Genomic DNA, 20765 nt, shown 5'->3' with positions numbered 1-20765 from the left:
AAAGTGGTTCTCACTAGTGTGAGAAGAGGAAATATGTATCTAGCTGACTTCAACTCAACTAAAGCAGAATCTGTAACTTGTCTTCTCAGCAAAGCAAGTCAAGATAAAAGTTGGCTATGGCACAAGAAGCTATCCCATTTAAACTTCAAGACTATGAATGAGCTGGTAAGGAAAGAGCTAGTTAGAGGCATTCCTCTAGTGGAGTTTACAAAGGATGGATTGTGTGATGCCTGCCAAAAAGGGAAGTAGATTAAAGCATCATTCAGGAAGAAACTTGATTCAACAATTGAAGAGCCTCTGCAACCGCTTCACATGGATTTGTTTGGACCAGTCAATGTATTGTCAATTTCAAAGAAAAGATTTTGCCTGGTAATTGTAGATGATTTCTCAAAGTTCTCTTGGACATATTTCCTAAAGTCTAAAGATGAGGCTAGTGAAATCATCATCAATCACATAAGGCAAGTTAACAATCATCCTGATTTCAAAGTTAGAAGAATCAGGAGTAACAATGGAACTGAATTCAAGAACTATGTCATGAAAAGCATTTTTTGAGGAAAATGAGATCTTGCATGAGTTTTCAGCAGCAAGGACTCCACAACAGAATGGAGTAGTGGAAAGAAAGAATAGATCTCTTATTGAAGCTGCAAGGACAATGCTTGAAGAATCAAAATTACCAACTTATTTCTGGGCTGAAGCTGTAAACACTGCATGCTACACTCAGAATATCTCTCTGATTAATCAAGCAAGATGCATGACTCCTTATCAATTGTTCAAGAACAAGAAGCCAACTCTAAATTTTCTTCATGTCTTTGGCTGTAAATGCTATATTCTGAGAAATCAAACTGATCAAAATGGAAAGTTTGATGCTAAAGCAGATGAAGGAATTTTTGTTGGATATGTTGTTGGTAAAGCATATAGAGTCTACAATCTAAGAACCAACATTGTTGTGGAATCTATACATGTTGTGTTTGATGATAAAAAGATTGAAGGACTAAAAGATGGAGATTACCATGAAAGCCTCAAATTCGACAATGTCGAGATGGTTAGTGATGAAAGTGATGATGAGAGTGATCAAAAAATAGTGTATAAGGATAATGCAGACAAGTCTACCACAAATGAAGCACAAAACTCAACATCCGTCGAGTTACATAATGCTTCATCCGTCGGAAGGTAATCTGTGTTATCCATCGGAAGACAACCTGCCTCATCCGTCGGTACTCAAAATCCACCATCCGTTGGGTTATCAAAAGGAGTAGGAAGCCAAGGCAGATCACCCATAGAAAGTACCCCTTTCTCAAATTAAAGATCCGCAAACTCAGGGGGAGTCTCTAGTAATCAAAACTCAATCACACATCAAGACAACATTGAGGTCTCTTCATCTAGAGCTAGTCTACCTCAGCCAAGGAAATGGACAAAAGATCACCCCTTTGAACTGATTATTGGTGATGTTTCTTCTAGAGTTCAAACCAGGAGAGCAACTCAAGAAGAATGTCTATACATCAGCTTTCTTTCAAAGGAAGAACCAAAGAAGGTAGAAGAAGCCTTGTTAGATCCTGATTGGATTTTAGCTATGTAGGAGGAGCTAAACCAATTTGAAAGGAATAAAGTATGGAAGCTGGTACCCAAGTCTAAAGGAAAGAATCCAATAGACACCAAATGGGTATTCAGAAACAAAATGGATGAAAATGGCATAGTAGTAAGGAACAAAGCCAGATTGGTTGCCAAAGGCTATTGCCAGCAAGAAGGAATAGATTTTGATGAAACTTTTGCTCCTGTTGCAAGACTTGAAGCCATCAGAATCTTCTTAACCTATGCAGCCCATGCCAATTTCAAGGTCTATTAAATGGATGTCAAAAGTGCCTTTCTGAATGGAGATTTGGAGGAAGAAGTGTATGTTAGTCAACCTCCTGGCTTTGAAGATCCAAATTCTCCAGAGTATGTCTATTATCTACTGAAAGCACTTTATGGACTAAGCAAGCACCTAGAGCCTGGTATGACACTTTATCAAAGTTCCTTTTGGAAAATCACTTCACAAGAGGTACTGTAGATAAAACTTTATTTTTCAGAAATGTTAATGGCTCTAGCATACTTGTTCAAATTTATGTAGATGATATTATCTTTGGCTCTACAGATGAGAAACTTTGTAAAAAGTTTGCCAAACTGATGCAAAGTAAGTATGAAATGAGTATGATGGGAGAACTAACTTACTTTCTTAGTTTACAAGTTAAGCAAGTTAGTGATGGAATATTCATTAATCAAACTAAATATATTTTTGATCTTTTAAAGAAGTTTGATCTAATGGATTGCACATCTGCAAAAACTCCCATGGCCACTGCAACTAAGCTTGAAGTAAACACTACTGAAAAGTCTGTGGATATTTCAAGCTATAGAGGCATGGTTGGCTCACTTCTATACTTAACATTATCCATCGAGTGAGTAGCTTATGTAATAATAAGATTGTAGCACAGTGATGTATGCACCTTTGTATAGAATCTGTAGTAGCATATAAGTCATGTTGACTTTAACTAGATATGCAGAATAGGTTGACTAATTATACATAAGCAATGTCTTGTAATTCTGTATAAGTGAAATGAAGTCAAGTGCCAAAATAACTACCGACGGATGATTAACAAAGCCTTCGACGGATGATCAAATGACTATCAACGGATGTTTAACACTAGTAGTCGACGGATGATCAATCAAGTCATCGACGAATGATCTAAAAGTCGACGGATGATCATATCAAGAATTCAAACATCAGTTGAACAGTGAAAGCTGACACACAGTCATCGAGTTAGATACAAACACATTGTGGAAGCCCATTAACTGGGTAATAGAGGACGAAAAGCAGCAAAGATTAAGACTGTTAGATTTTATATTTGTTCAGTCTGTTTGACTTTGTAATCTTGGTAATATAGAAACCAAGAGAGTAGCAAATAGAAAAATAACTGATATAGCTGAGAAACATAAAAACAGAGAAATCTTTGTAAGCATAATCTTTAGCATTTCCTGTATTCTCAGTAGTTCCATTTGTAAGAAGCTGTGAGCATTTCTGCACACAAAGTCCTCTCGATATATTATATATATCTCTGGTGGAATTGTTTAAATCCACCAGAAAGTTTTCAAAGACTCTTGTTTTTAATTACTTATGTTTTGATTCATTCAAGTTTACATTCCGCATTGTGCTAATCAAAACAAATATATCTATAATCGAGTTGAACATTTTTATTTCAAGAAAAAAGGTTCAAGAATTCCATTGAACCCCCTTCTGTAATTCTTGCTATATTGTTAAGGGATTAACATTAATCTAATGTACTTATAATAAGAACTCGAGTTACATTCGAGATTTAATAATTACAAGATCAAACGACATGCAAGCCGTATTTAAAAAAACCAAAACCATTATCCTAAGGTCATAAGCCATAACCATCCATCATGCTCAATTAACACATAAGAACATATTAAAACACATAATATGATCTTAACATATCATACCTAATCATAAAAACTAAATATAGCAAAAATCAGAAAATTTGAAATTAAATCTGATAACCTTAAAACGCAGATTACAGGGTCTAAACGACGTCAAACATCTTACAGATCAGTCGATGATAGCTTTACCTATCAGTTTTGTTCAGACGCTCGATTCCATATGAAATAGCATATTCATTCGCCAAAATCAGACACCAGACACAGATTTCAGCAAATCCGCTGCATCCGATTCAGAATCGTATCAAATATGATTCTTATAATAAGAACAAACACAAAACATGTATATATCAGTATATATACAGATTATATAATCATCATATGATTATACAACTCTCATGAATATCATATATTCAAAGCATATATATACATAAGCATATATACTCATAACAACATGTAAAGCATACAAAATCGCATACATAACAGTCATGGAATATTGTATACATGTTATCATCATAAAATCAGTAAACACATAAATGAATTAAATACTTTTCGCAAGTAGCTCTGATGCTAGTGAAGGGTTTCGAGCACATAAACGCAACGGAAACAATAATTAAAAAACGTAAAAACATAATTTTCGAAACCCGCCGCAGGATCCATGCGAAAAACATATATTTAATTCGTAGATCAGATTGTTTACCTTAAGAAGCTTTACCAATTGATTGACTAATGGAGATCCAAAGCTTGTTCAATCACCACGCAACACGCTCTCGCGATGTACGCTCTATCGGTATCCACACGAATGGTTGAACTCAATGATTGGATGTGTACTAGCTCAAACTCGTTTCTTCTTACTCTCTCTATCTTCTCCTTTGGTGGCCAGGGTTTTAGTAAAAGTCTTTTTTTTTCACACTCAAAATCAGCCACATAAGAGATATTATATAGAGAGTAGAAAAACAAATTATAACTCTTAACTAATTAGGATTTATTATTAATTCGAAATTTATATTTGTATTATAATTAAGTCTCACTTAATTATTTAACAAAAAAATTTCATAATTAATATTAGTAAATTTGAATATCATTATTTATCTAATTAATTAAGTCAAACTTAACTAATATTATAAATAATTCAAATTACTTTAATTTAATTTAAATCCAATTGAAATTAAATAATCCTTCAAGCATTCTTTGTGTGAGACCCTATAGGTTATTATTACATTGGCAACGAATTTTAAATCTAATTTAAAATCGTAAACAATGAGCGGCATCTAGTAATATATCATTGCTATCCAAGTAATAATAATTGAATCGGTGATCGATTAAACCTTTCGTGAATAATGTACAATGTAATATAATCCCTTTAACCAAATATTATAGATTAAACTAGAGGCATGTAATGTGTCATCCTCATCATAGTTTAATCCAAGTTTCCTTGATCAATGAGTAGACTATCATATCAAATCAACATTTGAGCGTGACCACGCATTTCATAGTCTAGCTTACACAAGAGGCCAATAATATCACTCCTAAAATAGGAGGGTTAAATCCCATCTAGATCATTTATATTTCTCATACGATTCATAATATACCCAATGTCCACTTTTATCATTACCCGGTCAAGGATAACTTTTAATGGAATCAATGTATATTAATTCTCGTATAGAAATATAATGACTTTAGGTCTAAGGACCATTACATCATTATCACTGTGAGAATTACTTATGACACAACATACATGTAGAATCTCACATTGGGTCTATCCAGCACCATGTACATATACATCTGCCTGTGTTTTTGACTTTAGTATCACTATACCTATGATCAATGAGATGTGATCATCAGTCAACAAACATACAAGTCTTAATGCATTATTATTGTCCCTTAATAATAATACTCGGGTAGGGACCTTTAGGAATATTGATACTATTCTCATAATCTCATTTCTAAGTCACGTACTTAGAGATATAGAATTGCATATCATATTCCAAGGACATTTATTAATCTAACATTTATATCGCAGTAAATTAAGAATTAATAAATTATAATTAGAATAATCGATAGAACATAAACATTAATAATCCTAATGTCTTAAAATAAAACATCATAGTGTTGTCTCTAGGGCACAAACACTAACAGCCCGGCCTACAGAGAGTAGAAATAATCAAGTCCATATTAAAATCCTCAGGGGCCATTTCATTCCAATTCTCCTCCCGTGGTTTCCTTTGTCGCTGTCCAATTACCCGACGAATCGCCTCGGGCTGATAATCAACAGTAAGCCCACGAACAACGGAAACCCATTCTTGTCGGCCTTGGCATTTGCATAGAACTCGCGAACAATACTCATCGGAATTGCCTCAGGTGACTCATAAAATATAATCCATCCCTTCTCGGCAACCCTCGGTAACAAATCACCATCCCTCCCTGATGGCATGAATCCCCTCTCCCTCATAATAGGCTTAGTCAGAAGCTTGGCGTACTCTTCTTCAGCAGCCCCATCCAAAAATCGGGGCCTCGCAGCAGTGTTCCACGAAGAATCAGCAGTTGGAATGGTGTCGTTGCTCCCTACATTTCGTGATCTCTTTGGGGCCATGGAATATTAGAATAAGGGTTAGAGAGTTGTGTTTGGTTTGTAGGAGAGATTTTGTAGAGTTTAAAGTGTGTGGGATGTATATGTAGAGGTTGTATGTATATATAGGGCAAATTTAGGTTAGAATTTAATTAGGAGTGATGATTGTGGTTAATTATGGAGAAGAAATCGTGGGTTAATGGGGATTGTGTTAGGGCGGAAAACACGCGCTAATAATACACGCAAGTATATGCGTTTGCAAGTAATATAGAATACTTTCTAGTTCGTTCCCATAGAGACTCAGACTAATTATGTTCAATTAACACTTACTCACTAATGTATGATTACTTCTCAACGTCAAGACAATAACACGTAGAATTGATTAACTAATTATTAACTAGAATTAACTACGAGAATTAAACACTTAATTGACACTTGAATTAACAATATTAAACACACATGAGATCATAACTTCATTACTACTTCCTTCAATAGTTATTGTTATTACCCTTAGCATATTACGGTGATGAAATTAATCGAACAACACGAAACTGATAAAAGCCAACTTTTGTTGTACTAATACCATTCTACCAAACATCCACAATTAAGATAGAAGTTGAATAGGCATCAATTATGTTGAGACCCTATATGTCTACAGAATTTGACAATATAACGATTTAAGCACAAGTTATTCCTTATGATTACACAGGGCAAGTAAAACGGTTAGAGCTACCCACTAATCATGTATACACATATATGAACCTATGCTAGCATGGCAAGTTCTAAACCTCAAGATCCACTGTCGCTTCTCAAGAGATTAACACCCTATCTTATATGTTCGCGACGTACATAAGATGAATAAGCACAACCAATACTAGATATCATACAATCATCACACACTAAGGTATTAAACAACTAACTAAAGAATTCCATAGCAAATCTGTTACGACCCCATGATCACGATTAGCCCATGATTGAACTCATCGTCACCATGGGTTCATATGAAAACATGATAATAACACGAGAATAATTAATAAAACTACTTATATTAAACCAGAGTACATCACAAGAGAAAATAGGTTCAAAGCAAAGAAAACTAGCATCCACTGATACAACAAATAAAAGCATCACAAGAAAACTATGCTTCCTCTTCTTCGTTGCGATGTGCTAAAACGGTCTTCTTCCTTATCTTCTTGCTCCTCGATTGATACCACGATTCAACACACGTGAAACGTCTCTGAAAACTACTTATATAAAAGCCCCACAAATCCCAGCTATCTCAGAAGTCAGAAGTCCAGCAGAACAAGAACTCTAAAAATCAGAATTTTAATTCGCGCCCCTGAGCGGCCGCCCAGCAATCCTCAGCAGGTGCCCAGCTTCCTGAGCGGACGCTCAGCCAGGCTGAGCGGGCGCCCAGGACCTTTCTGGAAAATTTGCTATTTTGCTCTCGTTCTCTGCTGCGTTCTGCTCCTAACTTCCCACTTGCAATGCCAAGCACATACTAAGGCTTATTCTTGATGAAATCTCTCCACAAATGCAAGTAATACCAACATTTTTATGATTTTTTTGGGTTTTAGGAAAAGTACTAAATTCTAAGGTTTCCTATGGTCTCATATCTTGGGTTTCCTCCCAAGAAGCGCTTCTTTTACGTCATTAGCTTGACATAGAGTAATGCGATCAAGTTGACAATAAAACGGCACTAACCACTTCACGGTTTGCCGTATCCCCACAATAGTGCTTCAATCTCTGACCATTTACTTTAAATGCTTGGCCCGGATCATTCTCAAAAATCTCCACCGCTCCATGTGAAAACACAGTTTTGACAATAAATGGTCCATACCACCTCGATTTCAACTTTCTAGGAAAAAGTCGGAGACAAGAGTTGAATAGAAGAACTTGTTGCCCCGACACAAATGACTTAGGCGATAGCTTCCTGTCATGCCACCATTTTACCTTTTCCTTGTACATTTTGTTGTTTTCGTACGCTTGAAGTTGAAATTCATCAAGTTCATTTAACTGAAGCATTTGCTTCTTCCTAATTGCATCTAGATCAAGGTTTAACTTTTTTAATGCCCAATAAGCCTTATGCTCAAGCTCCGCAGGTAAATGACATCCCTTACTATAGACAAGTTGAAACGAGGACATCCCAAGTGGAGTCTTGTATGCTATTCTATAAGCCCAAACAGCTTCATCGAGCTTCAAAGACCAATCTTTCCTTGACGGACAAACGACTTTCTCTAGAATGCGCTTGATCTCTCTATTAGACACTTCAGCTTGACCATTAGTCTGCGGATGATAGGCTGTAGCGATGCGATGATTCATATTGTAGCGTTGCATCATAGAAGTGAACTTACGATTGCAGAAATGTGACCCTTCATCACTTATGATAACTCGTGGCATTCCAAACCTTGTGAATATCTGCTTATGAAGAAAACTCAACACTACCTTTGCATCATTAGTCGGTAAAGCCTTGACTTCTACCCATTTCAAGACATGATCGACTACCAGCAAGATGTACTGATTATTACAGGACGAGATAAATGGTCCCATGAAATCGATTCCCCAAACATCAAAGACCTCAACTTCAAGCATCATATTTAAAGGCATCTCATCCTTTCTGGTAAGATTCCCAACTCTTTGGCAATGATCACACCTTAAAATGAACTGATGTGCATCCTTAAACAACTTAGGCCAGAAAAATCCTGCTTGAAGAATACGAGTTATTGTCTTTTCACCACCATAATGTCCACCATAAATTATGGAATGACAGTCTCGTAATATCCCCTCCGTCTCACGGAATGGGATACATCTCCTGATGATCTGGTCAGATCCTTGTCTAAACAAATATAGTTCATCCCACATGTACCCCTTCACCTCATGCAGAAACTTCTTCTTTTGAGGCGCATTCATATTAGGAGGCATTATATTGCTAACAAGATAGTTCACAATGTCTACGAACCATGGTTCTTCCTCTTGAATTGTGAACAACTGCTCATCCAGAAAAGATTCGTTGATCAATGTCTTATCATGTGAAGTAAAATCGAGATTCTCCAATCTAGAGAGATGGTCAGCTACTTAATTTTTAGTACCTTTTCAATCCTTGATCTCCAACTCGAATTCCTATAGCAAGAGAACCCAACGAATAAGTCTAGGCTTCGAATCCTTCTGTGAGACCAGATAGCGGATGGCAGCATGAATAGTGAACACTGTCACCTTTGTCCCAAGTAAATAAGATCGAAATTTTTCGAAACCAAAATCTATAACCAAGAGCTCATTTTCAGTAGCGGTATAGTTCATTTAGACTCTATTTAGCATCTTACTAGCATAGTAGACCACGTGAAAGATATTAGACTTTTGCTGCCCAAGAACTGCTCCCACTGTATAATCACTTGCATCACACATCATCTCAAAAGGTTCTCTCCAATCAGGTGCCGTAATAACTTGTGCAGTGATCAAACTCTTCTTGAGAGTCTCGAATGCTGCCAAGCATTCATCATCAAATTTGAAAGGCACATCTTTCTCGAGCAAGTTGCCCAATGGCTTAGATATCTTAGAGAAGTCCTTGATGGAACGCCGATAAAAACCCGCATGACCAAGAAAGCTACAAATTCCTTTCACAGAAATAGGTGGCGTAAGATTTTCAATGACTCCCACCTTGGCTTTATCCACCTCAAGACCTTTACTAGAGAACTTGTGCCCAAGAATGATGCCTTGCTTCACCATTAAGTGATATTTTTCCCAATTGAGCACTAGATTGGTTTCCACACTCCTTTTGAGCACCGAACGGAGATTATTCAAGCATTCATCGTACGAATGTTCAAAGACGGAGAAGTCGTCCATGAACACTTTGACATTATTCCCAATCATATCAGAGAATATATCCATCATGCATCTCTGAAAAGTGGCAGGTACACCACATAAGCCAAAAGAAACTCTGCGAAAAGTAAATGTGCCGAATGGACAAGTGAAAGTAGTCTTCTCTTGATCTTCTGGTGTAATGCAAATCTGATTGTAGCCCGAATAGCCATCCAGAAGATAATAATACTCATGACCATCCAACCTGTCAAGCGTCTGATCAATAAATGGAAGAGGGAAGTGATCCTTCCTTGTGGCTTTATTCAACTTTCTGTAGTCCAAGCATACCCTCCATCCTGTGACTGTTCGAGTGGGGATGAGCTCGTTTTTCTCATTTGCTACCACAGTAATACCTCCTTTCTTAGGTACACATTGCACGGGGCTCACCCAAGAATTGTCAGAAATAGGATATATGATTCCTGCATCCATCCACTTTAGAATTTCTTTCTTCGCCACTTCTTTCATGATAGGATTAAGCCTTCGCTGTTGCTCAACCGTTGGCTTGCTACCTTCATCTAGCAGAATTTTATGCATACAGTACAAAGGGGTGATCCCTTTTATATCTGCTATAGTCCATCAGATGACCGATTCGAATTCTCTCAAAATCCTCAAGAGCTTGTCCTCATCACTACCTGAAAGGTCAGATGCAATAATAACAGGCAAAGTAGATGCATCACCTAAAAAAGCATACCTCAAGTGTTCAGGCAGTGGTTTAAGCTCCAAAGTAGGTGCTTCCTCAATAGATGGTTTGAGCTTTCCCTCAGCATTCTTGAGATCAGTATTACCAAGAGATTCAAATGGCATGTCTAGCTTTCATTTCCAAGGAGAAGCATTTAGATATTGTAACTGCTCATTGCCTTCCTCATTATCACTATCAAATTCCCCCAATAAGGCTTTTTCTAAGGCATCAGACCAATCAAATCCACCTTGAAGCACTCCTCATCTTCCGTAGGGAATTTCATCGCATTGAACACATTGAATGTCACATCTTGATCATGCACCCTCATAGTGAGTTCACCTTTTTGCACATCTATCAAGGTACGGCCTGTAGCCAAGAAAGGTCTTCCCCAGATTATGGGAATCTTCTTATCTTCCTCAAAATCCAGAATGACAAAATCTGCAGGAAAGATGAGCTTGTCCACCTTTACTAGCACATCCTCCATGATGCCTCGTGGGTATGTAATCGAACGATCAGCCAATTATAAAGACATGTAGGTGGGCTTTGGATCAAGCAAATTCAGCTTTTTGAAGATAGACAACGGCAGCAGATTGATGCTTGCTCCCAAATCGTAAAGGCACTTATCGAATGACAACTTGTCAATGGTGCAATGAATGGTGAAGCTACCTGGATCCTTTAGCTTTGGAAGTAACTTTTGTTGTAGCACGACACTGCACTCTTCCGTCAGAGCAATGGTATCAAGATCATCCAGTTTCGCCTTCCTCAAAAGAATACCTTTCATGAATTTCGAATAACTAGGCATTTGCTCCAGAGCCTCAGCGAAAGGTATGTTGATGTGAAGTTTCTTGAACACCTCCAGAAACTTACCAAATTGCTTGTCCAACTTTTGTTTTAGCAATCGCTTACGAAAAGGTGGTGGAGGATAGAGCTGTTTCTCCCCTGTATTACCCTTAGGCAGAGTGTGTTCAACAATAATCTTCCTTAGTTCCCCCTCTTTTTCCTTTTGCTTTTCTTCTTCATCTACAACTTCAACTTCTCCATCTTTTGCTTTTTCAGCATCAGCAACTTTTCCAGACGTTAAGGTGACAGCTTTGATTTGCTCTTTGGCTTCCTTCCTGCCTGGCACTTCAGTATCACTGGGAAGCATGCTAGGTTGACGATTGAGCAAGGCATTGTCTATTTGTCCAATTTTATTTTCCAAGGTATTGATGGAAACAACCTGACTTTTGCACAACAACTTTAACTCCCCAAAATCAGCACTAGAAGGTTGAGCAGCACCTCCTTGTTGAGGATATGATTGCCTTTGAGCATATTGCTGAGGTTGCTGAAATCCAGGTGGATTAAACTGTTTACTTGCAGCTTGCTGATATGGTTGCTGAACAACATTCTGATTATTGCTCCAGCTGAAATTGGGATGATTTCTGTTATTAGGATGATAAGTAGCGGGCACAGGCTGCTGCGATCTCTGAAAATTGTTCACATACTGAACAGATTCATTAACAAGAGAACATTGATCTGTAGCATGAGGGCCTGCACAAAGCTCACAGATAATAGCTATTTAATTTACTCCATATTTAGCGAAAGAATCGACCTTCATAGACAGCGCCTGTAGCTGCGCTACAATAGCTGTAGCTGCATCAACTTTCAAGAATACCTGCTACCTTACTAGGCATCATCCTTTGAGTTAGGTTTTGATACTCGTTTGAAGCCATAGTTTCAATAAGATTATAGGCCTCAGTATAGCTTTTGGCCCACAAAGCGCCTCCAGAAGCTGCATCGAGCATTGGCCTAGATTGGGCCCCCAAACCATTGTAGAAACCAGTGATCACCATCCAGTCAGGCATACCATGATGTGGACACTTTCTCAACATCTCCTTGTAGTGCTCCCAAGCTTTGAACATAGATTCTCCTTGTTGCTGTGCAAACTGAGTAAGAGCACTCCTCATAGCTGCAGTCTTGGCCATTGGATAGAACTTCACCAGAAACTTTTGCGCAAGATCTTCCCAAGTAGTGATGGACCCAGCTGGTAAATAATATAATTAGTCCTTAGCTTTGTCCCTCAGAGAGAATGGGAAAAGCCTCAGCTTGATAGCCTCATCAGTAACACCATTATATTTGAAAGTACTACAGATCTCGACAAAATTCCTGATATGCATGTTGGGATCTTCAGTCGCAGCACCTCCGAAAGAAACAGAATTCCGCACCATCTGAATAGTGCCCGGCTTGATTTCAAAAGTATTGGCTTGAATAGCCGGATGAATGATGCTTGACTGAATGTCATCAATTTTAGGCCGAGAAAAGTCCATAAGAGCTGGATCAGCTTGAACTATACGATCACCCATTGTTACAGGTTCTTTCTTTTCACTCTCTTTATCCGAATCTTCAAAAACTATCTTCTCCGGAAAGTCACGAGCTGTATCTGTCTCCTCAGCCGTACCTAAATTTCTCTTGCGGGTGCGAGAATATGTTTGCATAAACGCTCGCTAGAGTACTTGAAATACAACCGGAAGCAGTAAGTAACAAGTCTAAATCAATGAATCCTAATGACCACTGATGGCAAGTACATAAACTAAACAAATTAACACCGAGTCCCCGGCAGCGGCGCCAAAAACTTCTAAGGCACAGAGCATGTGCTAAATAAATCATGCAAGTATACGCGTTTGCAAGTAATATAGAATGATTTCTAGTTCGTTCCCTCATAGACTCTGATTAATTCTATTTAATTAACACTTACTCACCAATGTATGATTATTCTTCAATGTCAAGACAATAGCAATTAAAGTTGATTAAATAATATTAACTATGAGAATTAAACACTTGAATTAACAATATTAAATACACATGAGATCATAACTTCATTACTACTTCATTTAATAGTTATTGTTATTACCCTTAACATGTAATGGTGATGATATTAATCGAACAACACGAAACTGATAAACGCCAACTTTTATTGTACGAATACCATTCTACCAAGCATCCATAATTAAGATAGAAGTTGAATAAGCATCAATTATGTTGAGACCCTATATGTCTACAAAATTTGACAACATAACGATTTAAGCGCAAGTTATTGATTATGATTACACAGGGTAAGTAAAACGGTTAGAGTTACCCACTAATCATGCATACAATACATGAACCTATGCTAGCATGGCAAGTTCTAAATCTCAAGATTCACTGTCGCTTCACAAGAGATTAACAGGCTATCTTACATGTTCGTGACGCACATAAGACCAATAAGCACAACTTATGCTAGATATCATACAATCACTACATACAAAGTATTAAACAATTAACTAAAGAAATCCATAGTAAATCCACTATGATTCCATAATCAAAATTAGCCCATAATAAAACTCATCGTCACTATGGGTTCATATGAAAACATGATAATAACACAATGATATAAACTAATAAAAATACTTAATAAATAATGAAGTACGTCACAAGAGTATTAAGTTTCAAAGAATAAAGAAAACTAGCATCCACTGTTACAACGAATTAAAAGAATCACAAGATAAACGTATGCTTCCTCTTCTTCGTTGTTGCGTGCTAAAAAGGTCTTCTTTATCTTCTTGCCTTCGCTCATTGTTACTTGTTATCGAAAACATCTTCCAAGATTGTTTATATAATAGCCCAAAAGAACCAGCGCTAACAGAAGCCCAATAGAACTCGAATTCTAAAAATTAGATTCTGAAATTACACACCAGGCGGCTGCCTCCTCCTTCCAGGCGGGCCCTGCTACCAGGCGGTCTTTTGCTCTCATCAGGCGGGCGCCTGCAACCCTTCTGGAAAAATTATTATTTTGTTTCTGTTTTTGCTGAATTCTTCGCACATCAACCCGGGACTAATTCCAAGCACTTCCTTAAGCTTATTTTGATAAAATCCACCTATCTAAGCAAGTTATACCCTGAAATGCAAAAACACTCAAAAACGCGTTAAATACACAAAATACTCGAGTTCAATACACCAATTCAATCCGTTATGAAATGCTCTAAGTGGTATAAAATGCCACTTATCAGCGTACTCGGTCTACATAGAATAACTACATAACAACATATTTATAAATACATTTATTTCTAAAAAAATAACAATTTACATAATACAAATAAATAAATTGTTACCATAAAAAGACCATTGATCCCCTGAAGAAAACATAATTTTTTTTGTTCCAAATATCAGTTGCTTTGACGAGGTAGGAAATTAGGTACTCTGCCCAATTAAACTTGCACAAATCATCAAATTTCTATCCAACTTAAGAAGTTGTTTGTCGATGTATGCATGTGTTGGTGTTCCAAACATGACATTTGACAAAACTATAACAAATATCAGTTTAAAATTCTCAGTCAGCCCTTGACAATTCATTAGATCAACCACCATTCCAGTAGTAATTTTTTCCCTTTTGTCAGCAGGAAATTGTTCTAACCACTGTTCCGTTCTCTTTTGGTACTTGTCTCCAGATGCCAGCATGATAGAGTGTCCTCCATATGGGATTTCCAAAACATCAAAAACATCTTCCTCAGTGATTTGTATGTTTGAATCTTTCAGCCTCAAAGAAATCCTCGCTTCTTATTTGGAAATGCAAATTAAGCGTAAGAGTGAAGAAGTTGATGGTGTTACTCATTTTAAAATCAGGGATGTGAGGGTAAAAGACAAACTTTTTAAGGTTAATCTCTTTTACTATTCTGTTTCTTTTCATCTTTTATTAGTGATTTTTTTATGTTTAAATGATTGGATGCCTTTGTTTTAGTAATTTTTTAATTATATAATTAGTGATTATAATGTTTTCATTATATTTTATGCAGGTTTATGTTAGTATGAACCATGTTGTGTGTTCTTGCAAGAAATTTATGATGTGTGGTATTGTTTGCAGATATGCATTTTGTGGTTTGAAACAAATTTGGGTTACCAAATTTCCAAGAAGCCTTGTTCTTAATCGTTGGATGCAAACTGCTGATAGTGGAACTTCATCGAATTTAGATGTGGTAACCAGTGATTATTTTAAGATGGAACAAGTATCTTTAAAACTGACCACAATTTGGTTTGATTTTCGCGAAACAGTTGACAAGGCTGGGGTAGAAATGGATAAACTTGAGCATGTACACAACACTATAAAGAAGTTAAATACAGAGTTGGATGCTTATGATGGATCTATTGTCAGTTTCATGAAAAAGGATCATATTGATGCAATGGTCGGTCAGCAACCTGAAGGAGAAGTGAACATTCTTCCACCTAATGTTTGTAAGAACAAAGGAAACTACTTTAAGACGCTGATGAGTGATAGGGAAAAAACAATTAACAAATCGAAGAAAAGAAGTCGGAAGTGTGCACTATGTCGCACAACAACTCATGATGCAAGAAGATGTATAAAAAGGAAGAAAGCAGTGTTGAATAAAATTGATTGTGAACTTCTGTATAGGAAATTTAAAATTTTGATATATAGTTTGTTGAACTTTTAATGGGACGAGTTTAAATTTTGATATATAGATCGTGTACTTGGATATGTTTGTGACTTTCATTATGATATGATATGTTTTATATTGTTATAAAATTTTTAGTATTTGAATAATGGAAAAAGGCAAACATTTTAATATCAATCTATTCTACAAGGTTGTTACTTTTCACTTTTTATAAGTGATTAATTGTAATTTTTTAGTGATTGGGTCTGTTTTGTTTAGTGATTTTTGGTTAAATAATTAGTGATTATAGTGTGTTTCACTATATTTTGTGCAGGTTTCTGTTAGAAAACATACTTTATGTTTTGCAAGAGATTTGTGACTGCTACTTAGACAATTTAAATTTTTTACTTATATAAATTTTTTAATTTTTGCGGGACAAGCTTATATTTTTTATTGTTATAAAATATGTTTGAGTCTTTTATTATAAATGACTTTATATTAATATAAAATTTATGTCTTATACAGATAAATGTTATACCATGACTTTATATTAATATTTAATCAAAACATTATCCAACAACTATTTTCCAAAAAAAACATTATTCACACAGAGAATAATTGTAACAAACATAACATATAAATTTTAAATTGTAACAATGTATTTACGGAAACATTCATAATATTTGAAATTTGAATCATATCGTCAATCTTCAGTTTCCGAAACTGGAAGTACTAAAACATTAACAATGCTTCTACTTAAACGTTAATATCACATAGAGATTCCAACTATTTAAATTTATATTTTCCAAAGATAGAAATAATAGAACGAGTCTTTAACAGATTTGTTCTTTGTAGCTTCATCAAATGTACTTGTCATATTTTTTGCAAAATTCACATTTTTTGTTTTTGTAGACTGCTCTGCTATGTCTTCTTGATTATTGGTCATTCTTTGCTCCTGAGACTATTGAGAGGATTCAATCACAAAGTTCATTAGCTTATTTGAGGCACCTTTGATAAAAAGTTCCTTTCCTTCCTTGATGATTTCCTATCTTGCAGAATTGAGTTGTGATGATAGTATAACACTGTTATACTTGATTCGAAGCCTGTTGAGCTGATTTTTTTGCCCATTCTACAATTAAAAAAATTATAAGACTACAGTGATTAGTTGTTAAAAATTTTGTGATTATTTGTGTTTTTAGTGAATATTTTGGAAGTTTTTGTATACATGTTCTTCTTTCAACCCTGTTTGCCAATTCTTTGCGTCTCCTTTACAAGTCTATCTCCATGTGCCTGATTAAGAATATGCCACAACCAATTGAATTATTTAATGTCTGCCATGATATTTTCAAATAATTTGGCTTCAAGCTTTTTATCTGATTTGTTGCCATATGACATGTCCCTTTGCTTTCATGTACTTGACAAAGTGTGAATGCTGAAATAAATTGAAAAACAATTAGTTATACGAATTTACTGAATAAATTGAAAAAACTAAGTGTTGATATTTTTTTACCAGAGTTTTTGGTTTTTGTCCATAGCATATTTTTGGATCATCATTTCTTCTTATATTGTCAATTATTTCCCATGCTGGATTCTTGATATTGTAGCAAATCAAATAGAAATGCTAATAAGCAATCATTGGGGAAAACACCTACAATAAATTTGGTATCAGATTTGTAAACTTGGCTATAATATCGTAGCAAATTTAATAGAAATGCTCATACAGTAATTTTGAATTTTACCATGTCGATACTATCAAGCCTTGTCCTCTTGAATTTTTCAAACATTCTATCCATATTCTCAGCAAATATCGGATATGTCGCAGTAACGCTCTTGTCAGTATCCAAACTTGGATGCTGTTAAATATGTATTTTTTGAAATTAGAACTGGACATTGATAAATAATTTATAATATTTATGAATATTAATGGATAGATTGATTACCACACAATCAATAGTACAGAATATATGATGTGGAGATTCCTCTGCCTTGTACTTTTCATTATCATTCAGAATAATTACGTATGTGTCGATTATTGCACTTGCTAAGTTATTGTTGATTTTCAGAGTTTGCATATCTTCCCTTATGCAAAAGAAATCATTTGTGCTAAACATCATCTCCCTGCCAATAGTTAATTGGTTATTGTATGGCTTTAATTATATACTGCAGTGTATAATTGAATACAACAAATATGGAGTACTTACATTAACTCTTTTTTATAGTATAAATCTCCATAATCCAACCTCATGACTTGTAAAATTTGATTCAATGTTTACCATTCTCTCAACATATGGTGATTTGCCAAATCTACCCAACTTTTGGAGACGTGTGCTTCTCTCTCTGATTGTTGGCTTAGGAGTAATGTAATCAGTACTCTCTTCTCCATATATATCTTCATCAATTCCAAGAGAAAAAGATGGAATTCCATCATCGTCTTCCTCTGGACCAAAGTTGGAAAGATTTCCTTGTGTAGCTCTCACATATTCAATAAGATCAAAATCTTCCAATTCTTCATCAAATCCTTCATCTCCCAATTCAACATATGCTTCGTCTATTTTCTATTGCCTTTTCTGATTTGATTGCTTATTTTTCTTTACATAAATATCACCTTGGCTCTTTGGAATAAATACTTCATTGATCAAGTCTTTAATCATCAATAAGTTCTGATTTTTTGGATCTTTTTCTAATGTACACTTCAGATCCGTATCAAACAGAATCTTTAATCCAATTAAATCATTTGCTCTCTCTCGCAATTTTTCAATTTTATCATGTATAAGCAATATATTTTAGGAGACATTATATAAGATAGCATACAAGTTGTAATTAGTGATTAATAAGCAAAAACTGGTGATTAAACTTGTTAGATATATTTGAGATGTCATGTCTAATATGATTCATTTTAATTTTCAGATCTTAACAAACAGGATATATCAGGACTTACTGAAATCAGGACTTACTGGAAGTCAGAACTTAATATCAGAACTTAAGGTCATATCAGAACTTAAAGGCGGGAAGACTTTCATATAAGGAAGGAAGCTGATTTACAGTAGAAGATCGAGACTAAAATAAAAGAAGATATGCATGGAAAGAGTTAGAAGACTTGTAGAAGATATCTGATTGATATATTTTAGGAGACAGAATTATATTCCATATCAATTAGAAGTTATCTTGTAACTGTGTACTATATAAACACAGACATAGGGTTCACACAATATATGTTATCATTATCGAGAAGATTATATATTGTAACCTAGTAGCTCTTAGTGATATTTGTTCATCACTGAGAGAGAACAACAGTTCTTATTGTAACAGAGTTTATTCAATATACTTGATTTTTGTTACATACTTGTGTTAAATTGATTTGATTGTGAAAACACTGTATTCAACCCCCTTCTATAGTGTTGTGTGACCTAACAATTGGTATAAGAGCTTTTCTGTTAACACACATACAGTAAAGATCCAAACAATCATGTCTGAAGAAGCAAAAACTTCAACCAAAACTGAAGAAACTCAAAAGACTCAAACTCACAGTCGATATGAAACTATTAGGGTTCCCATACTAAGACCTTCTGAGTATCCCATATGGAAAGTGAAGATGGCTATGTTTCTAGAAGCTACAGATCCTGAAATACCTTGACAGAATTAATGAAGTACCACATAAGCCTACCAAGCTCTCTGTTGTAGTTGTTGATCAACCAGCAAAGACCATACCAAAGGAGAAAGGCATGAAGTTTTCCAGGAAAAGTGGAAGTTCTGATAAGAAAGGGTTCAGAAAGTCTGAAGGTAAAGGAAAGTCTGATAGAGGAGACAACTCAAATGTCAAATGCTACAATTATGGTGAAAGAGGTCATATATCTCCTGACTGCAAGAAAGGAAAAATTGACAAAGGCAATGTGACGACTGAGAATTTTGCGACGTAATTAAGTCAATAAAATATGATTTATGCGAAGTGATTATGATTATGTGATTAAGTGATGGTTTATTGTCATTAATGTATATTAGAATCTAGGAGCGTAAGTAAAAGCGTTCCAATTTAAAGAGTCAGTTTAGGAGTTAAGCTGTGTTGTCGGGTCGTCAAGTAGAACGGAACTCGTCCTAATAAGGATTTAAAGTATATAGAATGTAAAATATGTATGATTGTGTGAAATGAATGTTTAAATGAAGTATTGTGTCCTAGTGATGTGTCGGTCGATAATGATAATGAGAAGCGTAATTGAAATGCTAAGTGTCGGGCCGTCAGGCAGAACGTGACCCGGAACGCGTAAAAAGGAATAATATTAAAGAAGGACAATTTCTATGATCAGACATATGTTTTGATGTGCTCGTATATGTGTTTGCTTGTCCGTATGCATGATTACGTGATCTGTTGATATTTTATGGATTTAAGGGAATTATGTGATTTAAATAAAGGTTTATTAACCTTCGCACATTTTTATAAAATTATCTGAGTAAGATAACTGCATGAGATTTGTTCTTTTATCTTCGTAATAATCTTGTAGACTTTCTAAAAATGATGGACGGATTTATTTGGTGATCATTGCATTTTAAATTAATTTTTATGTGATAAAGTGTTATTATTAGCACAAATTTGTAAAAATCATATAAAATCAACCGTACGCTCAAAATCTTATTATGAGTAATGGTTGGAAAGCTAATTTCGAGATTCACGTTTTAAAATTATCATTCGTATCAAATTCATCTTTTCCGAGAGAGACATTTGCAAATCAAATTCGTTTTCTTTTAAGAATAGAAAGTGAATCAGAAATGAGATACCTAATTACCATACTACCCCTCCCTTGGTAGTATATAATCTGACCCACCTCATCTTTTCTTT

General features: G+C 35.4%; 1 protein-coding gene and 1 non-coding gene across 2 annotated transcripts; both read left to right on the top strand.

Moving 5' to 3' along the window:
* Nucleotides 1-12374: 12374 nt before the first annotated feature.
* Nucleotides 12375-12481, top strand: LOC141669815 (small nucleolar RNA R71). The gene has a single exon (XR_012554073.1). It is a non-coding gene; the product is annotated as a small nucleolar RNA R71 (small nucleolar RNA).
* A 2522-nt stretch (nucleotides 12482-15003) lies between these two features.
* On the top strand, nucleotides 15004-15994 carry LOC141665495 (uncharacterized). The gene is made up of 2 exons (XM_074471482.1): nucleotides 15004-15201; nucleotides 15341-15994. Exons 1-2 carry the CDS (start codon nucleotides 15004-15006, stop codon nucleotides 15992-15994), a joined length of 852 nt encoding a protein of 283 aa, XP_074327583.1.
* Nucleotides 15995-20765: the final 4771 nt, after the last annotated feature.

Source organism: Apium graveolens, chromosome 6 (assembly GCF_009905375.1).
Source record: "Apium graveolens cultivar Ventura chromosome 6, ASM990537v1, whole genome shotgun sequence".
Lineage (NCBI taxonomy): Eukaryota > Viridiplantae > Streptophyta > Magnoliopsida > Apiales > Apiaceae > Apium > Apium graveolens.
This window is presented reverse-complemented; position numbering and strand designations above follow the sequence as displayed.

Excerpts from the sequence above, each read along its gene's own strand:
- LOC141665495 (XM_074471482.1), top strand. The coding sequence starts at position 15,004 with ATGATAGAGTGTCCTCCATATGGGATTTCCAAAACATCAAAAACATCT. Across the intron at positions 15,202-15,340 it reads TAAAAGACAAACTTTTTAAG|GTTTATGTTAGTATGAACCA; the intron begins GTTAATCTCTTT and ends TATTTTATGCAG.